Source organism: Castor canadensis, chromosome 6 (genome assembly GCF_047511655.1).
Source record: "Castor canadensis chromosome 6, mCasCan1.hap1v2, whole genome shotgun sequence".
Taxonomy (NCBI): Eukaryota; Metazoa; Chordata; class Mammalia; order Rodentia; family Castoridae; genus Castor; species Castor canadensis.
The window spans coordinates 124897918-124922086 of NC_133391.1; the positions used below are offsets into that span (position 1 = coordinate 124897918).

Genomic DNA, 24169 nt, shown 5'->3' on the forward strand with positions numbered 1-24169 from the left:
TTTTTGACATCCTCTAAATTAGGTCATGATACTGTCATGTGAAAGGTGCCCTGCTATGTCTGGTGGAAAGGACACCCTTCTACATCAACACAAAGGGCCACAGAAGATAATCTGAACAAATGAAGGATGCTAAGTTCCTCCAGTTTATTTCCATTAAGAACTTATTTCCTGAAACCTATCATATTTTCTCATGACTGTCTGCTCCCCATCAAATGTAACATAAAAATACCCAGGTTTAACTGTGTCTTTGGATTTTCATTTCCCTATGAAGGCTCCTATGTCACATAAAAATCATATTACATAAATCAATATGATTTTCCCTTGTTGAAATATCTTTTGCTATGGGGTCCTTGGCCATGAACTTAGATGGGGGGAGCAAACGATATTTTCTCTCCCATATAAGAATAATGATATAGGCAGCTAAAAAAGCCTTGACTAAACTTCAGCTGTACAAGGCCAATAAAAATTTAAATAGAGAGGTCACTGGCTTTCTGAAGTATTTTAGAAATTAATGTGATATATAATAATAGCAAAAAAATGGCTTCTCAATATGGCAGAAAAATGCTGAGCAGACCAGGTTGAAGATATGTGTCCCCTTACTATGTGTGTAACCTTAGGCCAGTTAATTTGCCTCTGTGGGTCTCAGTGTCTTCACTTGTAAATAACTAGGTAACTGCTAACTGGTTTGAGATCTCTTGTGGGTCTACAAATTTTCACTCTATGAACTGACAGGAAGCTGGCTCAAGCAGTAGAGCACCTGTTTGCAAGCACGAAGGCTGGAAGAAAAAATATTTTCTAAATACACCATTAGTTTCCAAATCAATAATTCTCTGTGCCTGTGGTTCTACATGCAGGGATTTATCCAACTACTGATCAAAAATATTCAGAGAAAAGCTGCACATTCACTGAAGTGTGCAGTTATTATCCCCAATAGTGTGATTGTTCCTTAACAATACCGTATATCAACCGTTTATGTAACATGTACACTATATAGGTATTACATGTAATCCAGATTCAAAGTACACAAATGGACTGCATGGGTTACATGCAAATATTATGCCATTTTATATAAAATACTCATGAATCTGAGGCTTTAGGGATCTATTGGGGGTGTGGAACCAATTCTCCACAGATTCCCAAGGATGACTGCAATTTATCGTCTACACATCCTAATAACTAAAATATAATTTCATTTTGTTTATGCTTACGACACATGCCCTGTTTTTCATGCTGGAAGTAATCTTTCATCTCCTGAAAATCCCTAATCTAAACAGCGCAGCCATTTCTTGCTTTAATACCCAGTCCAACTCACTAGTTGCTAAGCTCCTTATGGAATGCACTTAGTCCTTTTTACCCTGGGATCATAAGACAGTGCCGTACAGGCACTTAATAAATGCCAGGTGAATGAAAGACACCCATTATATGTCAACTGTTTTTATTTTTCACTGTAATCTTTACCTTTCCTCATCCTCTTAGTTTTCAAATTATTTCTTATAACTACTGAAGACTTATTCTTTGCATTTATAACAGCATGCTTGTTTTCACTTTCTGTACTGTTAAAAATTTTTCATTTAAAAATCTGAATGCTCAGCAGTTTGGTTCTATGTAAGCCAAGATCCATTACAAGTAATTTAAATGAAGTACAAAAATCTATTTTTTAAAAGAACCTTGGGAAATCTATTTGAAGTGACCCAACAGAAACAGTGTACATTTATCTAAATAGTCTGCCTCAGAAACAAAATGGAAGTATGGACAAAATTTTTGAAGGATTAATCTTCTTCTGTTTTTTTTTTGTTGTTGTTGGGACTGGAAATGGGACTCAGGACTTCATGATTGCTAAGCAGGTATTCAGCCCCTTGAGCTATTCATCCTACTTATAAAACACTGATCATAACACTAAGAAACCATACTATCCACCATAAATTCTTTAACTGCTTCATGAATATAAACTTTAGCTGAGGTGTAGATAAGCGAAGGAAATTTTACAACACTTACTCTTCTGATTTTTACTAACACATACATAAAATAACATTTATATTGTGTTTATTATGCCCCAGCATTTTTCCCCATCTTACAGATAGGGACACTGAAACAAGAGAAATTAAATAACTTTCAAGCAACTTGTCAAAGGCACATAGTAAGCCACAAAGCAAGACTTCCATCTAGTCAGTCTGGTTCAGAACTCATGTCTTCAAGCAGTCAGTTTCCACTGTTACCTCCTACACTTTTTAGGGCAATAAACTTTCTCACATCTCTAGCCTGAGTATGTGTTAACTCATTATGCTGCTATTCTTCCCAAAGCTTATAAAAACCAAACTTAAAACTGAGGCATAACTTATTTTGGAATTATTCTAAAATACCACACTAATTTATATAGAGAAGGATCTAGAGAAAATCCTACAGCCCTTCCTGCTCTTTGACACCTCAGCCCATTCTCCTTTATTTCAGAATTATTAATATAAAGCAAACATTTTTCTCAAAAAGTTGAAAGTTAAAGTATACTTTTATGCCAGCTAGAGAAAATAAGAAAGCTGGGTGCTGGTAGCTCACACCTGTAATCCTAGCTACTCAAGAGGCAGAGATCAGGAGGGTCATGGTTGGGAAATAGTTCATAAGACCCTATCTCAAAAATACCCAACACAAAAAAGGGCTGGCAGAGTGGCTCAAGTGGTAGAGCACCTGCCTAGCAAGCTTAAGGCCCTGAGTTCAAACCCCAGTACCATACAACAAAAGAAAAAGAGAGGAAAATAAGTTGCAGCAATTGATACTGTTAAGAGAAACATACTGGATTAAGTGTATAGTTTTCTGCTTCCATTTCTAAAAACTTAGATATGGAGCTCAGGCAAAAAAAGACCGGGATAAACACAGAAGCTTCAATCATAAACGAGACTGCCAACTACTTCACCTATATTTACATATACACAGTCTTAGAAAAAAGAAATATATATATATGATACTTGTGATATTTGCTTACAATATAAATTAATAGGTAAAATGGGACATATCGATCATCAAATTTAAATTCATGTGTCTCAAGTCACTTAATTTTAAAAAATCACACAAATGCAAACACCAAACAGTTTTGTTTGTTTGCAATGCTGGGGATGGAGTCCAGTGATAAGCAAGTGCCCCATCATTGAGCTATACCTCCCACCCAAAAGCAAGTTTTAACAGACATATTTTAAGATGAATGAGCAAACTAGAAGCAACCTGATTTGAGGACTTTAAAGCCTTTAAAATTGTGGCTATCTCTGTGGGAAAAATTAGAAAAATTCTTCCACCAGGATAAAAGATCCTTATGAGGTATATTTTTCTTGTCTCAGAATTTTCATGTGGGAGAAAGAGGAAAGAAGTGAAAGAAACAAACAGCCAATTTCACATAATGAGGTCAGGAAAATGTTGACAAAATATTTGTAAGTGAAATAATTTGTTCAAACAGCAGGGGGTACTAATGCACCACTATTTTTTCTTAAGGATAGAAAATGTCTTCAGTTGCTGTGTTCAATGAATATCATTTAATTTAAATTTTTATTACTGCATGACAGTTAAGATTTTTAATTAACTAGTAAGGTTGAATGTAAAAAATTATAATTTAATAGTATTAAATAATATTTTTGAAAGATGTTTAAAACTTAGCATTTCCAATGTAAGCAATGATAGTCCCTTAGCTAATTTGTTAAAAATGAGTCAATATTATTTAACTACTGTATCTGTAAACACCACAGGGAAAAATATGTAACAAGAATATAATTTAGATTATAATTATTAATTACATTTTAAAGCGTTGCAAATGTAAAAGAATCAAAATTCTATTATACTGCCTGGTTTTTCTTTTTGTACTTTGACAAAATACTTCAATGGTGAAAAAATTTTTAATCAAAAGGTCAGAATGAATGAAAAAAAGACTTAACAGCAGACAAGCCCCTGCATCCACCCTCGTCACCTTTCTAATGCACCTTCACACTTTAACCAAAATGATAGTTTTAAAATTCAAAGGTCTTCTGACTTCCTCTAAATGACTTCTCAGCTCTTAGAATAAAGATCAAAGTTTTTAATTTGACTTGCAAGACCATAATTGATCTACCAGTACCTATCTTTGTAGCCTTACAGCTTGCCAACCTGCATTGATCTCTCACCTCTAACCCCAGCAACCTCTTTTAGCTCTATGAACTCAGCACAGGGACATTGGATATGCTTGTCCTGAGCTTAAAATGTTCTACTTTCCTGTACCACCTTCTTACATTCATCCATCCCATCTCTACTTAGTCACTTCTTCAGAAAAGCCTTCCCTGTATAGATAGGTCCAGCACTCCATGTCCTACTCTCATGGCTCTCTTTATGTTTTCTTTTGCTGGATAAAAATTGGATACTTACATGATTAACCAATATCTAGTATTTCTATGATTGATAAATATTATAAATATTAAAAATTTCAATTTTAGCATTAAGTTACTAATACGTTTCTTATAACTATAACTGGTTTATAATTGCAGTTATCCCAGTGTGATATAATATTGTTATTAAGCCATAAATCCTGAGAACTTCATAAGGATTGATCATCTCTTTTCAGCTCATCTTTGAATTTTCAGTGCCTATAACAGGACCTGTGATATCTTAGTCTGCTCATAATAAAATTGTTCAGGCTGAGGGACTTCAACAACAGGAATATATTTTCTCACTGTTCTAGAGATTGAAAATCTGAGGTCAGGGTGCTAGCATATTCCAGTTCTGGTGAGAGCTTTCTTTCAACCTTGCAGACAGCTTTCTTTTTGTTGTACTCTTATATAATCTCTCTCTTCTTATAAAACTAGGCCTATTGGATTAGAGCCTCATCCTTATGACTTCTTAACCTTAATGGCCTTCTAAAAATCCCATCTCCAGATATACACACTGCAGCTTCAGCATATGAAGTTTTTGGGGGTGGGGCACAAAATCAGAAGTGATGGTTTTATCTATGCTGTTTCTTGTCATAGGACTATAAAATATATGCTGACATTAGAGAAATGGAAATAAAACATCAGAAATGTAATAAACAGTAAAATATTTATTTCATTACTATAGCCACTAAAGGAAAGATACCACTATAATAATAAAGCCAGAGATAAAATGAGCAAATTATCTTTAAAAAGGTAAAGGAGGTAGATGACCTAATAATTAATTCAACATTCATCAATCATATTCATGGCAGGCACTGTACTGGCAGTGGTGTTATAAAGATGAAATACTTCACAACCTGACAGACAGAGTCACACCCAATAATTAAAGGACTTTACCATAAGTGTTGGACCATTCCTCAGTTCTGTTTCCTCAGCATGCTGGAATTTGATACCCACCCAACTATAATGAACATTTCTTTGCTAAAAGCAATGCATGCCTTTAACTCTCATTCAGGGTCTTTACACAGGGCGCTATGCATAGCCACCACTGCACACATGTAGGGAGCAACTTTCTCAGAATAGCCTTCTCTAGAATCAGGTAATGTACAACATCAGTCAAGGCAGTATCTGGTTTCTAGAACTCCTTACAACTTCGACACTAAATACCAATTCTTTTCTCTTGACTCCCATTAATACTGGGTATTCAATGGTATTTCTTTTCAGTGCTCCTTTTTCCTCCTTTGCAATTATTTTCTTTTCTGCTTATTTTATAAATGTTTCTAGGTCCTCTTCTCTCGTGCTCCATCCACACACTGCATGGTGGTCTTGCTATACTCATAGATTCACTCACTGTTTATATGCTGATGACTCCCAAATCTACACTTTTAGTTCAGATCTCTGGTCTGAATCCCATATCCATAGAAAGAGCCAGTTTCCTAACATATTCAAATATTCTATAGGTCATGTAAACCTGACATGTCCAAACTATAACAAAACTAAAACTGAGGACACCATTCCCTGCCACAGATTGTACAAATGGAGACACTTTCTGTTCTTTCAGTTTGACATTTTTTAGGAGTTATTTTGCTTTTGGTTTTGGTTCTTATCTATACTTCATGTAACTCAGGCCTAAAGGCAGGGTGGAAGCTCCTCTTTCTCCCTGTGGACACTGTAGATTATCTCAAGACTCTTTGAAATCCCTGGTCTCATGCCTTACTATCTCCAGTGGTTGAGAAATTAAAGCTTAAATGTCCCAGATTCCCTTACAGCTCAATTTTCACATACAACTCAGTTTCCACCAAAGATAAACCCATATAATATAATAGCAGAAAGATGGCCGCATCTGTGCTATTTCTTGTAGCATGCTTGGTTTTGGAGATACTTGGTTATTATGTAGCATGGTCATGACAATACTAGTGCTATTTCCCAGTTTTGTGAGGGCTGAGAAGTTAAGAGAGGAAACTTCCATTTCCTGGCAAAGGTCAGAGCCAAAGAAGTCTGCTTCTGGACTCAACCACTCTCAATATAGTTTCCCCAGTGTCTTGATCCCCCATGTTTCTCTGAGAGCTCTCTTGTGTCTGCATGGAGTGTGCAAGACAGGAGATAAAGCCCAGGCCTTGCTCTAGGTAGAGAGAACCTAAGGAGGAATCCTCTACGTAACACTGGGCTGTAACCTCAGTATATTAATAAGAAATAAATCCATTGCTCAAAAGGACACACAAGGAAACTTGCCTGTCTCAACTCTGGCAGCAAGTAGAAGAGAAGGAAAAAAATTTCTCCTCAGGGAATAGAAGAAATAAAGTAAAAAAACCTACAAAACATAAATAAAAAGATTTAAAAATTCATCTGAATTATATCATGAAGTGTCTGTATATGTGAAATGTCTGTTTATGAAAAGATACTGCAAGACCCAGGCATGGTGGCACATGTCGATAATACCAGCTACTCAGGAGGCAGAGGCAAGAGGATCCAGTGTCTAAGGCCAGCCTGGGCAAAGGTATTGAAAGTCTGTCTCAAAAGACATAATTTAAAAAAATATAAGATACTACAAGGATGAAATGTGTTTATAAAGCAGGAAAAGATATTTAAAATACGATAACCAACAAAGTATTAATATTTAGAATATACAAAAACTCCAAAATTCATAGCAGCCTAATTAAAAACAGACAAAAAAAGAAAGCCTTTTTGAAGGAAATATAAATGGCTTTTGGAAACAAGACTTTAAATGCTGGCTGAAGATATGAAATCACAGCAATGCTCAGACTGCTGCTGAGTCTTTCATCTGAAAGCAACTCAGCATTGTCCAGCAAAGTTGAATGAGCTCATGCCCTACGATGCCACAACTTCACCTGTGGTGTGCCAAGACACACGGACAAACAAGCTCATAGGAGCCCTATTTGTAAGGGCAAAACAACTAGATGTAATTCAAATGTCTATCAATGGCAGAATGAATGGTGATCAATCCATACACTGGAACACTATTTAAAAAGTAAAAATAAACTAAAGCCACACACCCACATAGTGATACTAAGTTAACAGCAATTTCCAGAATACCTACCTACAGTGAAATTTCATTTGGAAAAAGCTCAGAAAGAAAACATTTACATATTTAATTATAAACTTACTATAGCACTCATCAAATCAGGCTACACTGGTTGGCCTATTTTCAACTAAACTTTAATGCTCCTAGAGGGCTGGAATGTTTTTTTATTCTGTATTGCTCCCACTACATCTCTCAGTATTTCCTAGAGCAGTCTTGAAATGTTCTCAAAGATTAAATGCTGGCTGAATGAATGAATGAATCAATGAGAGTTCTCCAGGTAAATTAGAGAACCTGCCACTCTACTGAGAGTGCGTGAAATTCCATGACATCCTGAGGAGGAAAAAAGGCAGCAAAGAGTGTGGTGGTTAAAACTGGCTCTGCAGCTTCACTGCCCAGTCCCACTGCACATACTAACTAGTTGCAGGGTGAACTTGGGCAAATTATTTAAGACTCTGTGCCTCAGTTTGCTTTTCTGTGATGTGGAGATGATAATTATCTTCCTCAAAGAGTATATAAATTGTCAATAAAACAGTGTCTAACCAATAAGCACATAAAAGGTACTTCACATCATTAGTCATCAAGGAAATGCAAAATAAAGCTACAATGATATGCCACTACACATCTATCAGAATGGCTGAAATCATAAAACTGAAAAGTACTGGCATTCCAGATAGAGCAACTGGAATGTTCTTATACAGTTACTGGAAGTAAATGTTCACTTTAGAAACCTAGTAATAATTTCTAAAAGCAACAAAATATATTTTCTCTGTGGCCCCAAAACTTCTTCCCTATGTATATATCAAAAAGAAAAAACACAATATAATCACAGAAAGACTTTTACAAGAATTTTGATAGCATAAAACTGGAATAAGCATATATAATTTAAAAATGTAATGAGTACAAATATCCATCAAGCAAAAAAAATGAAAATTGTGTTTATGCATAAACAGCCTACTGCTCAGCAAACTGCTGACATACCTGACACATAAATGAATCTTTAAAACATTATGTTATATTGTTTCATTTGATGAAAAGGCAAGAATAGGCAGCACTGGTCTATTAACACAGACATCCGTATAGTAGTTGCCTTGTACACAGGAAGAATACTGCCTGAAAATCAGTAAGACAAATTTTGGGGGTGACAGAAATGTTGCATATTTTGACCTGAGTCATACCAAAACTGATGAAATTTATCAAACTGTGTGCAAATTTTTACTGTATATAAGTCATATCATAAATGTTAGCATGAAAAGTTACAATTTTTTTAATCCAATGAAAAGGTTACGTCAGTTTTAAAGAAGTATCTGGCATACAGTAAATATGCAATCAAAGTTATCTACTATCATCAGTTCAGGCTGGCTAATCTGTTAGCCTGGAGAGGAAATAATCATGATCAAGTATGGCTAATCAATTAAAACAGCAAACAAATAATAATAACAAAAAGAAACACCTGTAGGCACCTGTGGCCATGCCTGCAATCCTAGCTACTCAAGAGGCAGAGATCAGGAGGATCCCAGTTCAAAGCCAGTGTGGGAAAATAGTTCAAGATATCCTATTTCGAAAAAACCCATCACAAAAAAGGGCTGGTGGAGAGGCTCAAGGTGTAGGCCCTGAGTTCAAACCCCAATACCTCAAAAAACAAACAAACACACAAAACACCTGAGTGTGCTCTTAAAGCAGAGAAAGAAACAATAATAAGTGATTACAGCCACATTCTGTTGAATTTAGAATTCCATGAAAAGCCCATGAATTACTTTCTACCATGTACTTCTCTGATATACTTAGAGAAGTTCAGGAATTTTTGTTTTTGTGTTTTAAAAACAAACTTTTACTTTTGTCAGGATTACCAATCAAAATGCTTTTAAGTATTATTCAGGCTTTCTTATGAGTTACTTTTATAATATAAATGAATTTTGTATCTTCTAGACCAATATTAGATACTAAAAAAATAACTGTACAATAGGTTTTCCACTTCTTATTAGGATCCTGAATTTGTGTGGTGGTCACTAAGATCCACTCACGGTGAGGGTAAAAATATGGACTGTTATCTTCATCTTACATCTATGATATTGCATTTAAAATTTTTTAAGGGCATGTTAACATTAGCAGTTAATGCTAAAATTAATTGTTACTGTGGAAGGTGAACAATGCCTTTTGAATACCATTTTGGAATGTTTTCACTAGGTCAGATAAAATAAAAGCTTAGCTAAGTATGAAGAGGTAAGTGCACATGTGGGTGGGTATCCCTATAGCATTCCTGTATTAGAAAACTGTTTAAAGATTGAAGTTAGCAATACTCACCTTAACTACTTCGTTGTCAAGATAATTTATGAAACAACCAGAACTTGCTATACATTTTCTACATTTCCAACAACGAAGAATACTTATTTCCTCTTGGTTATGACTTTTACTTGTCAATTCTCCACTTCTTTTCATCTGGGGAAATATTAATGCCATTTTAGAATGTTAAAAAGTAACATTCTAAAATTCATGTAGATAAATTTGATTTCCAAATCCTCAGTACAACAACAGCTACAAGCACAACAGAAAGAACTATAACTAACTGAGGTGCTATAGGATCCCAAGTCCCCGCACCCCCCCTACTCTCCCACCCCACTTTCTATGTCCTGACCAAAAATCAGAGTGCCTTAATTGCTCTGTGATACAGCCAGCTGCAAGATTTGTTTTGTTTTTGCTTTTTTTTCAATACCAGGCAAGCGCTTTGAACATTACCAAGAACTAAGTTGTTGTCAAACCACTGAACGTAACTGGCCTGGACCTGAGCCACAATTCCTTAAACCTTTACAGGAATTCTCTAACTTGACCCCTTGTGTGGAAATACCTAAGTATCACATCCCTTTTCTCTAAGTAGAACACCCCCTTTCTCTCACTATCCATTGTTAAGATAAGCTGCAACACTCTGGAAGGTTCCACAGTAAATGCTTTTTACACTGATCACCCTGGGGTTTACTGCTCCTTTCTTTCCAATCCCAACTGGCCCCATTCCTGGATACTCCCTTGTAGGAACTTTCCTACCACAGCTTTTGGGGCAAGTCTCAGTGGGTTCAGTGAGATGAAACAGGGCCTACTAGTTACTAGATGTTAGGTTGGGGCACTCCATAAACAATGTCTAAGATCTAAAGTTCCATTTAATGATGATGATACATTATGTTAGTAACTACTGGCTTATTTTCTTTTTGCAGAACATTTTATGTCTGTTGCTTTCCATTTATCTCTTACTAACAGTGGCAAAAAGCAACAGCTAAAGTGTCACTTCCATAAGTTACTGCAGTGGTTTTAAGAGTCATGACAAAGAACTATATTCTTGTAAATGGGGGGTTTAAACAGCTACAACATTAAAATATGAAATGGCTCACTTTTTAGTTAATTCTATGAAAACTGGAAGTGTTTATGAGACAGGCTAGGGACAGGGAAATTAGCCCTCCATGGGACACCTCATGAGGTCATGGGATGACCTCAGCAAAAGGTCATCTTTCTATGCTAACATTCCTCTTTCTCCCCCGACCACCATCCTTGAACATTTCCTCAGTTGTAAATTGCTTTTTAATTATAAATCTCTTTGCAGATGAAAGTTCCCCAAAGACAAAAGAGTCTCTGAGGTAAAGCCCTCTACTTAAGATCTTATGAATACTGGTCTCATCTCATACATAAAATTAAAGACCTTGTCAATCAAAACTGTCAAGCATCCTAGCTCCTTCTTCAAAGATTACCCAGATTTTTCCACTGTTTGCCCTTACAACTTAACAATTGCCCTTTTTACAAAGATCAGTGCTTCCATCCCATTTGGCCAGGGACCACGGCTATTTTGTCTGGGGTGGCTGTACTTTCATTTTTCCTTTCAATAAAACTCTACTGGCAATATAGGTCTCTGTCCAGTTCTCTGTTCCAGGAATGCAAGAACCTGAAATCTTCTGGAGCAGGGTTTCCTTAGACTTTATTTGTTTTTGGGTGTGTATGGGGTGAGGTGGCACAAACTATGTATACATATGAAGTAAATGTAAAAATGACAAAATAAAAGAAAAAACACTTTAATTGATAGTAAAAATCCCTTATCATGAATGCAGTAATTTCTTCTTTATATTGTTTTCAGAACAGTTTACTATACTACATCTTGTGATAAATGCAATCTAACAGTAACACTCAGAAAGGTCACATTAATTTTTGAGGCTACTTTTACACCTGATATTTTATGCTGCTATTCTGATTTAGATCAATTTATTAGTTTTACACTAAAACAAAACAGGTACAGACTAATAACTTGCCTGGTGATTATTAATTACAAAGAAAGGCAATGTTAATTTACTAGGCTACCCACAATGCCCCACCCAATCGCCTGTTCACATTTCCTCATTTGTTTGCTCTTTCATTTTCCACTCATGCAATCTTTACTGAAAGTTAACCATACATTGGACAATGAGTCAAACTCACCATCACAAAGATGAATAGAACTTAATTTCTGTCTTACATGTACTCCCTGCGTAACATATAGAACAGTAGTTCTCTATCCTAGCACATCAGCAACTTTAAAATATAATACCAAGGCCCTATTCCTAAAATGTTTGACTTACTTAGATGGGCAGGAGGTAGGAACAGGTAATTTTTTAAGAACTTCCTAGGTGACTCTATAGTGTGGTTAGAGTGAAGATGGAGATGTATGTAAAAAAAAATTAACTAAAATGCAACAGCTGTAAGAAAGGGAACCTAGACAGACCATAACCAAGTTTAAAGAATTTAAGGAACTCTGAGAGGCACAGCAAGCCCCTCCTCCAGTCAATCCAGCTTTAACCTTCCAGCAGGTAGGCTTTAGTTCACCTCCATTGACTCATCTTCAGAACCCATCTTAGCTGAACTACTTTCTTTAAACTATAACCTCAATGATCTCCTGAACTCCTAATATGCAAATATCCTCCTTGTGTATCTGATTGTGATAGTGGTCACATGGATCTATACACATGATAAAATTATATAGAACTAAATACAAATGAGTAGGTGTAACTGATGAAATCTGAATAAAGAAGGGATTGAAGACAGATCTCTCTGAACTTACAATTCACAAATCATACAAATTTAAAGTTATCTGAAAACAAAAAAAATTACAAAATACTATAAGGTTAAAATTACAGTCAAAATAGTTTTATCAATTAACTTCCTGGATAAACTTATACAATTCTCTTACTTTTTCCCCATTTTTGGTTATGTACTTTTGATTGTCTCTTTATATAACATTACATTTCCCAGAGAGAATAAATATAATTCAATCTTTCTTCTAAAAAAATGGGGGGAGGGGTCTCTTCAGACCTTAAAACCTGATTCTCAGGTCTTGGCATACTTCAAAGAATACTCCTATGCAAATCTTTGCTTAATTCCCTAAAAATACCTTTTTCTGTTTTTCTATCTTCAAATAAAGGTAGAAAAATCTCACAATCAAACATAATACCTGTCACCAAATAAGAAACTTAACAAATGTTTGTTGAAATCAAATGAACAATGTATGGCAGTGAGTCCAGCTTACACTGTCTTTTTCTAATACTGCATGATAATTGTGTCTTGCCAATTAGTGGGATGAATCAAATAAGAGTCCTTTTGGGAAAGAGAAATAGCTGTGTGTATATATATCTGAGCATGAAAGGGGAACAGGAGACTACCAAATAATGATCTACTTACAGGAGAACTGAGATGCTTTGTCAGAGAACGTATGCTAAAATAAAGAGCTAAACAGGGTAACCCATCCTATTAATAAGATGGTAGTCTTTGAATAAATGTGAATAGCAGTTTGTTGGCTGAAAACTCAAATCCATCCCCACCTCAGCACCTTAGCCACTAGTATTGGCCTTAGGAAGACAAAGAACTGTAGAAGTAAAACAACTGAAACTGTTTTCTGAACTCTATGGCAGTTAGGGGGATCTAAACAATTTTAGGTAGTATAAACCACATGGCTTTAATACTCTGAGGACTTTGACCACACCCTAGAGAACTACTGAAATAAGCAGAGAAGGAACCAAGAGATGATGGGAAAGGGAAATAGTACAGTATAATATGGAATTTAACATATTGCTGGATATGTATGAGATGCACCCCCAGAAATACTTTGAGGGATTCTGTGGAGAGATTGGGCTCTGAACCAACAGAGGAGGATAACAAACATTTAGGGTCTGATATTCATGTTCATACTATTATAGACTGTTAAGGCCTAGAAAAGATACCCTAGTCTTCTGCTTTCCTTCCAAATCCTGTTCCTCATGTCTTGCTCCAGTACCTATAGGGTTATAAATGTATGTTTTTTCAAAATGGAGAGCTCCCTGCTTGGATGCTAGGTCTTTCTACTTATTATTAGTTTTTGTTATGGTAACTAGACATTCTTTATCTCCTGTTCCACACTTGGCCATTTTAACAAAGGTGTCTGCTATTATCTTCTTAACTTTCTTAATACAGCCTGCTCATAGATTTCTTCTTGCTATGCTTCATTATCTATAATGATATTCCCATCATTTTCTGGCATTTCCTGAATGCATTGGACATTTGGAAAATAAAGGTTCACTGAATTATATCTCTCAAATACTGAGAAATGTTATCAGTACCATATTGCAGAAAAAAATCGCATTCATTAGTATTAACACCAGTCTTTACAAAAAATCTAATTACTGGGTAAGATTCAAGGTAATAGTAATGGATAAAAGTTTTCCAAATTTCCAGTTTTCATTTAACGTTCAAGTTTTACCACTGTGACAAACATTACAAAAATCCCTATCTGAATACAAATAGTTTGTCAATCATTTGAGTAAAAATGGTTTGCATTGGGAAGGTTGTATACCAGCTCAACTAAAACACTGTACATGGGCTTTTCCTCAAGAAAAGATGTCCTCATTAGATGACAGAGGGGCTTTTTAGTTCTTCCCATTGTTTTTCACAAAAGATGTTTAAAAGATATTTTTAAGAATCAAGATTAATAAAACCAGTAATAGTTACTATTTCAATAAAGGTTTAAGACACTTTATTACCATATACTAGTTGTACAGGGAGTTTCATTGTGATATTTCCACATATGCATATAATGTACTTTGATCAAAATCACCCTCTTCCTCTCTATTCCTCCTTTCCCCCTTTTTGTAATTTTAAATGGCTTATGATATTTTCATATGTGTATATGATGTACTTCAGTCATATTTTCCCCCATTACTGTCTCCTTTCCCCCTCTCCCTTCCTGCTACTTTTTCCCCCATGAACAGTTCATGTCATTTTTTTTAGGTCTAGATTCCACATATGAGAGAAAATATGTGATATTTTCTTTCTGAGTCCAGCTTACTTCACTTAACATGATGATCACCAGTTCCACCCATTTTCTTGAAAACATATAGTTTCATTCTCCTTTATGCCTGAATAATACTGCATTGTATATACATGCTACATTTTCTTTAGCCATCCATCTGTTGATGGGGTCCTAGGCTGATTCCATAACTGGCTCCTGTTGAGTAGTGCTTCAGTAAACATGGGTGTGTATTCAGGTGTCTTTATTGCATGCTGATTTTGATTACTTCAGTATATGCCCAGGAGTGGTACAGCAGGATCTTACTTATAGTAGTTTTTAGTTTTTTGAGGAACCCCCCCATACTCATAAACTTTTTTTTAACTGCGTGTTTGTGGTAGTGAATACAATGATTGCTAGTAGTTTGTCATCACTGCCTTGATTCAGCTAAGATATCAATACTTTTTCCACTATTGCTTTTGTATTATTTGTGCAAATGTTAACACAGTGAAAAAGGTAAATAACATGTTAATATTAACAAGAGAATACTTTTGACCTGATCCCCTGAAAGGGCATTTGAGACACTAGATGCTGTGGACTAAATTTTTAGAACAAAACAGCTGCTCTCAAAATGTTGCCCACAAAGTTAATCTTATTGCTCAATAATACCCTTTAAAATATTTTAAATGGATGGACAAGTCCCTATGAAGCAACACATTTATAAAAGATTAGGCTAAAATTCTGTATAACACTAAGCACTGGAATTATAACCTCCATGAAGAAGTTGCATTAGTTGTCTGCATTTTGCTATGTGCTACTCTTTATAGCAAAATGCTGATAAAATACCAGTATTTGATTAAAATACCAGTAAAATTCCACACTCCTGAGTCTTTAGCCTTTACTGTTATTCTTTATTATTCATTAATTCATACTTGAGATGAAGTGTACAAAATTATAACTTAAGTTAACCTAAAGTTAGGAAACATATTCTAAACCAAAATAATTTTAAAAACTGAAATACAACTCAAATATTTTCCCCCAAATTGGGAGGGGTTATAGACATAAATGATTTAACTAGAAAATTTTACCACAATATAATCTTTATAACTTATATAGCTACTCCAGAAAACAGGAAAGAATAATTTTATAATGCTAATTAAATATTGACATATTAACTAGATAAGGAAATATAAAATTAAACATGGCAAGAATAAGAAAATTATAGACTTATCTACTTATGAATGCAGCTACTAAAATCTTAAACAAAATAGTATCCAGAATTCATTAATGAATTTGAAAAAGAAATATTATTTTTAAGAATTCAAAGATGGTTCAAACTATGAAAAAATAAATTCAGTATGTTCAACAAATTAAAAGAAAAAAATACATGCTCATCTTCAAATATTCAAAACTAAGTTTTAGTGACATTCTTCACTTAGTCATGATTTTAAAAGCACACTTAGCACTCTAAAGATAGAAGGAAACCTGTTTAACCTGATTAACAGGGAGCATGTCAAAAGTTTTAGAAATTACACTACTAACTGTGAAACTTTAAAGCATTCCATGAAAACCAGGAAGAACATGCTTATGCTACTTCCTAATTATCCAACTTTGCATCAGAACTTCTAAGTAATGCAATAGCAGAAGTAAAAAAGAGGTATGAGGTTTGGAAAGGGGTAATCTTCACACATGACACCAGACTTCTTTTTTCAGTCCAGAGATGTTTCTACCTTGTTATAACTATAAAAACCACTGTGGTTAGCAAGTTTGTTCCCTAATGCTGAGGCAGTACTTGTAAGAACACATGTCTGGATAAGAAATACTTACATAATATCACACACACTCCCCTTTGATATATTTCTTTATTCCCTTGCTATGTAGAAGGTAGCTAATAGCTATTGGCTCATAATGATTATCTTAATTATAATGCTTTTTATGTACTTGGAACACATTAATAAATTTATTATTAACTTTCCTATATTAATAAATATGTTTGGCTTAAAATACTTAAATCCAACTAATTAGCCAAATGACATCTCACCCCACCATGTACAGTTCTCACCAGTTTACATTGTAAGAATTTAAAAAATCATGAAAATACTTTCCTATACAGATTTCCTTAAAGGAAAACTTTCCTGCTCAAAGAAATCTGCCAGAAAACAATATTAAATTAAAAATAAGCTATCATGGTATTGGGATAAGCTTCTATGATACTAGAAATACACTAACTTCTAATATCCTATTAGTGCTTTTGCTCTGGGTATTGGTTATAAGGACATGCTCACTGTGTAATTTCATTTAGTACACTTGTGCTCTGCTTCTGTTTATTTATGTATATTTCAATATAAAACTTACTTCAGGTGATCAGGAATGTACCTTAGTGGTAGAGTGCTTGCTTAGCATGTGTGAGGCCCTGGCTTTGATACAGAGCACTACAAAATAAAATGATTTTAAAAAGTTGTAATAACTTAACTTTAAAGTGTTTTTCTTTTCCTCTCTCTCTTCTCTCATCAGTACAACCCTATACTTGCCTAAGTTAGAACAGTGGATCAAGAATGTTCAATACAGAACAATGTCTATAGTGAAAATTCTCATATAGCCCAGGTTAAAAAGATCTATGTTTTTTTAATAATTGGTGGAAGTCAAGTATTTCCAATGGGACATGGCACACAGATGTATTTTTCTACCCCTGCCCACAGGAAGATTACTTACCCATCTTCAAGGAAAAACTGGTGAGAAAGTGTGCAAAATCTCTCTTTAACATTTGCTTTCTTGTTCTAAAAGTGATATAGTATATGATAATATACTATATACAGTATGTATACTGTAGATAAAACAGTCCCAGTTCCCTTTACTTCCGAAGAACTGGTTAAATGCCAAAGTTGACTTCCAGAACCCACATTCTGAAAATTGGAAAAAAGATAGATAATTTTTTCCAGAAATTTCCATAATGTTATTCATGTGGTTGAGCCATTCTACATTCTACAAATTTTCCAATTTCTCCATATCCTCACCAATACTTACCTGATAAGTCATCCAAACAGATATGAGGTAATATTTCTTTGTGATTTTCATTTAGATTTCCTTGATGATTGATGATGTTGAGAACCCTTTCATATATCTGCTGGCCATCTGTATGTCTTCTTTGGAAAAGAAGACATTTACCCATCTTTAATCAGGTTGTTTTATTTTAGCTATCCAGAAATAGGTATATACATAGGTTGAATGATCTTAGACAAGGATGTCAAAAACATATGATGGGGAAATGATTGCCCCTTCAACAAATACTGCTGGTCTGAAACTGTGAGCCACAATAAGTCTTTCCTCCTTTAAGTTGTTTATCTTGGGTACTTTTGCCACAGCAATGCAAAGCTGATTAATACAAAGCCAGACAACAGAAAAGACATTTCTTTTGTATTTAATGTATTTCTTCTATAGAACTTTATGAAGTACTCAATTTGCTACCAGAATAGTAAAGACAGACAATTTCAAATTAATGCTTCCTAGCATTTCATTAGTTTGGTTTGTTTTGCTATACTGGAGTTTGAACTCAGGACCTTCTACTTGCTTGGTAGACCCTCTACCAGTTGAGCCATGCGTCTAGCCCTGTTTTTAAAGTTATTTTTTCAAGTAGGGTCTTATGTTTTTACCTTGGGCCAGCCTCAACTGTGATCCTCCTATATATTCCTCCTGTGTAGCTAGATCAAAATGCCTATAGTGTGGTGGCAGATGAAGGTAATCCCACATTCAGGAGACTGAGGCAGGAGGCCAGCCTGGGCTACACAGGGAGAGACTCACTAAAAAACCCAAAACACAACCAAAAAAAAAAAAAATGCAAGCAGGGTCATCTCTGGTGTGGTCTCTCTTCTTGGCTTGCAGAAAACCACATTTGCACCATGTTGTAAGCCTTTCCAGTACACATAGGAACTTCTTTCTTCCTTTTTTTTAAAAGAATTTTTGGTGGGGCCAGGGTTTTGAACTCAGGGCTTTGCACTTGCAAAGTAGGTGTTCTACCACTTAAGCCATAACTCCAGTCCATTCTGCTCTGATTATTTTGAAGATGGGGTCTTGTGAGCTATTTGCCCAGGCTGGCCTTGAGTCCTGATCCTCCTGATTTTACCCTCTCAAATAGCTAGGATTACAGGTATGAGCAAACAGTGCCCAGCCTTCTCTCTTCTTGTAAGAAGTAGAATCCTATCAGATTAGAGTTCCATGCTTTTGTTTTTATTTAACTTTGATTACCTTCTTAAAGACTCTCTATCTCTAAATTTAGCTACACTGGGGGTTTGAACTTCAGCATATGTAGGGGAGGGGCACTAACCAATAATATTCCTCCATGTGTCCTCCAAAATTCACGTCATTCTTACATGTCAAAAATATTCACCCCATAGCCCAAAGGCTTAACTCTAAATCCAAAGCCTCACCTAATACCATCTAAATCAGATATGGGTAAGACCCGAGGCAAAGTTGCTGAGCAGCTGAAAAACTCGGAAACAATACAAGTTATGTGATTCCAAAATACAATGGTGAGACATGAATTGGATGGGCATTCCTCTCCCAAAAAGAGAAATCATAAAGAGAGAGGAAGTTCAAAACCCATCAAAGGAATTCCATTAGTTCTTAAAGCTGAACAGTAGTCCTCTTCGGCTCAGCCCTCTGCCCTATGGGTCCACTTGACAGTGGCTTTGCCTTCTGGACAGCAGTTTTGCCCCTATGGCCAAGGATGGGATAAGCCTGAGACTGAGGCAGTGACCTCAACTCTGAGGAGGAGACAGGCTTTGGCCTCTGAGTAAAGTGTCATTGCAGAGTGGCAGTTCTGCCAATCTCTAAGTCACCTTCAGGATCATTCTTGGCTTGTTTTTTTAAAAGACATGGCATGCTTTTGGACAGACTGGTCTAATGTCCTATCCTGTAGAATCCCATAAATTGAAAGTTTTGCTATTTTTTTCACCTGTTCTCTTTAATCCAAATTGGCACTATCTCTGCTGCTGTAATCCCATCTCTATTTCTGACTTCTGTTAAAATGGCTGATTAAACTATGGGTAATCTCCTCATAGAGAAACTGTCTGGCCACATGGTGAATGTTCTTTTCAGAATATGCTATTTTTTTTTAAATTTCTGGCCGTACTGAGGTTTGAATTTGGGGCCTCGTGTTTAGTACTTTACCAATTGAGCAATGCGTCCAGTCCTTTTTGTTCTAGTTTATTTTTCAGATAGGGTCTTGCACTTTACCTGGTGCTGACCTCTGACCTCAATTCTCCTACCTACACCTCCCAATTAACTGAGATTATAAGCATGAAGTGCCACATCTGGCTGCTTTCTAATTTTTTTTACAATGTGGATAAGCTGAGAAATTTCTATATCCTAATTTATGGTTTCTTTTTGCTTAACAGTTCCTTCTACAGTTCATCCTCCTTTTATCACTATAAGAAGAGAGAATTCAACACTTTGCTTAGAAATCTATTATACCCAGTGTCACCATTCACAAGTTCTACCTTCCACAAAATACCAGAATAAAATTAAGCCAATGTTTTTGCCACTTTATAACAAGAACTACCTCTTCCTTTAATTTCTCATAGTATGTCATCTGAACACTTTACCACCATTATATTTAACATCTATATATTTTTTTGTACTTAATGGAAGTTGTTGTTGTTTATTTTATCATTTTTACATTTACTCACATGTGTATACATTGTTTGAGTCACCTCCCCCTTACCTCCCAACATCTTCCAGGAAGAACCTGATCCACTCTCTTGTTCTCCAATTTTTATGAAGAAAAGACACAAGAGATAATAAGAAAAACAGCGTTTTTGCTAGTTTGAGGTAAAGATAGCTATACAGAGAGATTCCTAGAGTTGCTTCCATGTACTTGTATACTGCAGCCCACACTAGTTCATCTCTGCCAGACCTCTGACCTCTTTACTACTTTCTGGTCACCTTCCCAAATGGCCTCTGCCAGTTGAAGATTGCTGTATTTGCTCCTCTACAGTGAGCACATCAACTACATTCAAGTTTTAGGTTTCCTTCCCTTTCCCTATTCCTCCCATGTGCATTTTCCCCTTAGTATGTGACCCAGGTAATCTAGACTTTTTTCTAACAGATGTATTAATAACCTTCTAGCCTCAGACATTACGTAATCTCAATGTAACATTCACATTTTTCAGTATTTGTTACACCAAAATCCCACTTCACAATCTGTACTGGTATGCTAGGTTGACCACAACTCAGTATGACAGGCTGGTCAGCTTCTTTTCACACAGTTCTGGAGGCTGGAAGTCCAAGATCAAACTCCTGGCAGGGTTTACTTCTAATGAGGCCTCTCTTCCTGGTTTGCAATGACTGCCTTCTTACCAGCTCCTCACATGGCTTTTCCTCTGACCACCTGTCTTTCTTACACATCTTCCTCTTCTTATAAGGAAACTAGTCCTATTAGATTAGGGGTCCCACCTTTATAAGGCCTCTTTTAACCTCTTTAAAGGCTTTATCTCCAAATACAGTAACATTAGGGCTTTAACATATGGATTGTGGGGGGAATTAAACAATTCAGTTCATAACAGTACATATAGAACTTGAGTCAGTCCTCTCCACTGTGATATTAGAGTATTCATTTTATTGGTATTTCTCATAAAGTCATAGCATAAAATAGAAGAATATGAATTCATAATTTTTCAAAAGATATAAATCACTTGTTAGAAAATCAAACCAAGCAGAAAAAGACAATCAAAAGATGAAATAACCAAGGTATTTGGAACATCCTTATCAATTATCTGTATATTTCTTCAAAACTGGAACAAGATAAAAGATAAGATTAAAAAAACTGGCAAATGTATAAAAAGAACAATGCATACCACTTTTAGACAACAAAATGCTTAAACCATTTAACCAATTCAGACTATCTCAGGGCAATACTATTTCTAAAAAATTTTTTTTGAGACTGGGTCTTTCTATGTTGCCCAGTCTGGTCCTGACCTCCTGGACTCAATCTCCACAGTAGCTGGTCAGTCATCTAGTCTCCTACTTCTTTTCCTTCTTCTTTTTAAAAAAGCTGCCCAGCTTTATTCATTTTACTTTTATATTTATTTTATTTTTGTTTATAAGTAGCATGATATACTTTAGATTGTGGCATATTCAATCACTGAAAGTTTGTGTTACTGTAAGTACTCAGTACATTATAGATCCATGAAGACAGAAGGAATACTGCTTTTATAGATAGTAAGACATAGCATTTTCTTAATATCAAAGAAATCTCATTGTTACCTAGAACACAGTAACTTTAGAAATAATCTGCAACTTCCTTGCAGAAATGGGCTTTGAAACCAGTGACTTTCACTGGGACAGAACATCCTACAAAATTACTCTGTTGGGAATGAGCTGCACAGATAGCAATCATATCAGCCTCCTCCTGATGTTGAATCTTCCTGCTGTCAGCTGTGATCACAGAAGAACTGAAATAAAATGCATCCAAATCAAAGTAGGCCACAGCTAAGGAGGACTGACACCAATGCAATCTGTGAAATACTGTAAAGATGTAAATTATTGACTTTTCAAAACAACAAACCATCATTAATTTTCCTTTTGAACTATTTAAGAATGCATCAGGACAGAAAAAGTAATCTTATGTGAAGAAGGAATGAAGATAACTTATTACAGTTATGACTAGATTCCTGTGGAATTTATGGGCCCTCCTTAGTTCAGATGATATTGCTAGCACATGCATTATTTAGTGAAGGCTGCCTTGTAATTCAGGATCCCTTTTATATTAGCTTTCAATCTTTGTCAATGATATCAGACACTTTATTTGCACGAATAGGAGAATGGATCAGGTTATTTCCAAACTGTCAGTTCTGTAATTCTAGGCTTGTTAGTTGCAGTGACTAAAAAAGAACTGAAAGCCTCTATAACCCTAAAACTATCTAAATCATGAACTGTAGAGACCTCAATGCTCTTGAATAATTATCTATGCTATACACTTCTAAGTTTGCAGTTATGTATACACTGTTTTTCACGTCTATAAATATTTTTCTTGGAAAGTGCTCAATTTTTGTTAGTAACATAATATTCAATAACCAAACTACCTCATCCTTATCTAGCCACCTCTCACTCTCCTTACTTTTTCTTCTTCTATGTCCCCTGGGCTTGCTGAGTTCCTAGGCATCATACAATGTACAGCCAAGCTTAATGAGAAAAAGTAACATGAATGTGATACCACTGTAGAAACTCTAGGTGCTCCCTTCCCTGTCACACACTTCAACTAAAGTAGAATATCCTTCTTAATTCTTGTATATTGCCTTATCTGCCTGCCTCTTTCTCTGTTCCTCTCTTAGACACACACACACACACATGGCTCAGGCACTTAGAAAACAGAAAAATGAAAATCAAATCAGGTGATTTTTTCAGTTAATTTTAAGTTGTGTTTTCAGGATATAAATATTAACTCATCCAGTAAATACATGGTGAACAACTACTAGTTTGTCAGGGAATGCCAAGAATAAAAAAGACTTGTACTGTGAAAGCATAAAGTAAGAGAGTACTTAGGGTAAGAGAGGTTCTAGGCCAGTTGGGCAGGAAAGATGAGGCGAAAGTTGTGAGTGTGCTCAAAAGGAAACATCTAGGTCTAGGCTTGAGCTTGGGGTCAGTTACTTTTCAGCCTGACTCCTTAGAAGGGGAGATAACATCTAAAACATAATTACTACATGTGAAACATATTAGTATGATATGAAACATGGTTTTAACCAAAAAAAATCAGTAAATATTTGTCTAACTTGCCATACTTTTACTAAATGGATATCTTCTTTTTAATAGGTCAAAGTACCAATAATGAAGAAAAGATTCAGATGAGAAGGTAGCAGCAGAGATAATCTTTCTTCAAAATCCTTTCTTCAAGGTCAAAGAAATAGTTACACAAAGAGGCTGTCTTAAAGATACAGAGGCAACAACACTAGACTACTTCAAAAGATTTTTGGCTCCCAAAATATTGCTAGATAATGGAGATAAAAAAGAAGTAGGTATCGCCTAATAAATAAAGCACTAACTGGGAAGCCAGATAAGTTGGGCTTCCCACCCACTCCCACAAAGAAGGTTTAAAGTCCTTTCCTCAATGGTCCTTGAGTAGTTCATCTACTACCTGAGCCTCTATTTAGTACTCACGTCACTGAGCCACCAGGTATCATACTACTGTATACATGTGTTTCTCCTACTTGTAAACTTTCACAAAGGGTGAAATCTACCTTATATAGTTCCTTGCAATACCACAAGTTGCCCTATTCTGTTCTTTCTTTGACCACTAAAAGGAAACTCAAACATATCAGGCCTAAACCACAGTCTTCATTTTATTTAAATTCATGAATAAGCCAAAACTAATGTCTAAGTCCATTAAGCTAAACTGCATGTGAACAACTCCAATTCAGAGACTAAACTATGGTTTACATTCTCTTATAATTTTGGTTGAATTAAAATGCCTGTCCGGGTATGCAATGTGCTTTT

At 35.5% G+C, this 24169-nt stretch overlaps 1 protein-coding gene across 8 annotated transcripts in view; it reads right to left on the minus strand.

Moving 5' to 3' along the window:
- The window catches only part of Rnf180 (ring finger protein 180), a 183381-nt gene that overhangs the window by 146739 nt on the left and 12473 nt on the right, over positions 1-24169 (minus strand). For 3 of the 8 annotated variants that reach the window (XM_074077412.1, XM_074077414.1, XM_074077413.1), the window contains one exon: positions 9721-9855. In XM_074077412.1, the coding sequence (XP_073933513.1) occupies positions 9721-9855 (135 nt within the window). Of the gene's footprint in view, positions 1-6608; positions 6688-9720; positions 9856-17395; positions 17618-17707; positions 21376-24169 lie in introns of those variants that run through there. The other 5 variants (XM_074077417.1, XM_074077416.1, XM_074077411.1 and 2 more) reach the window with 5 other exon arrangements.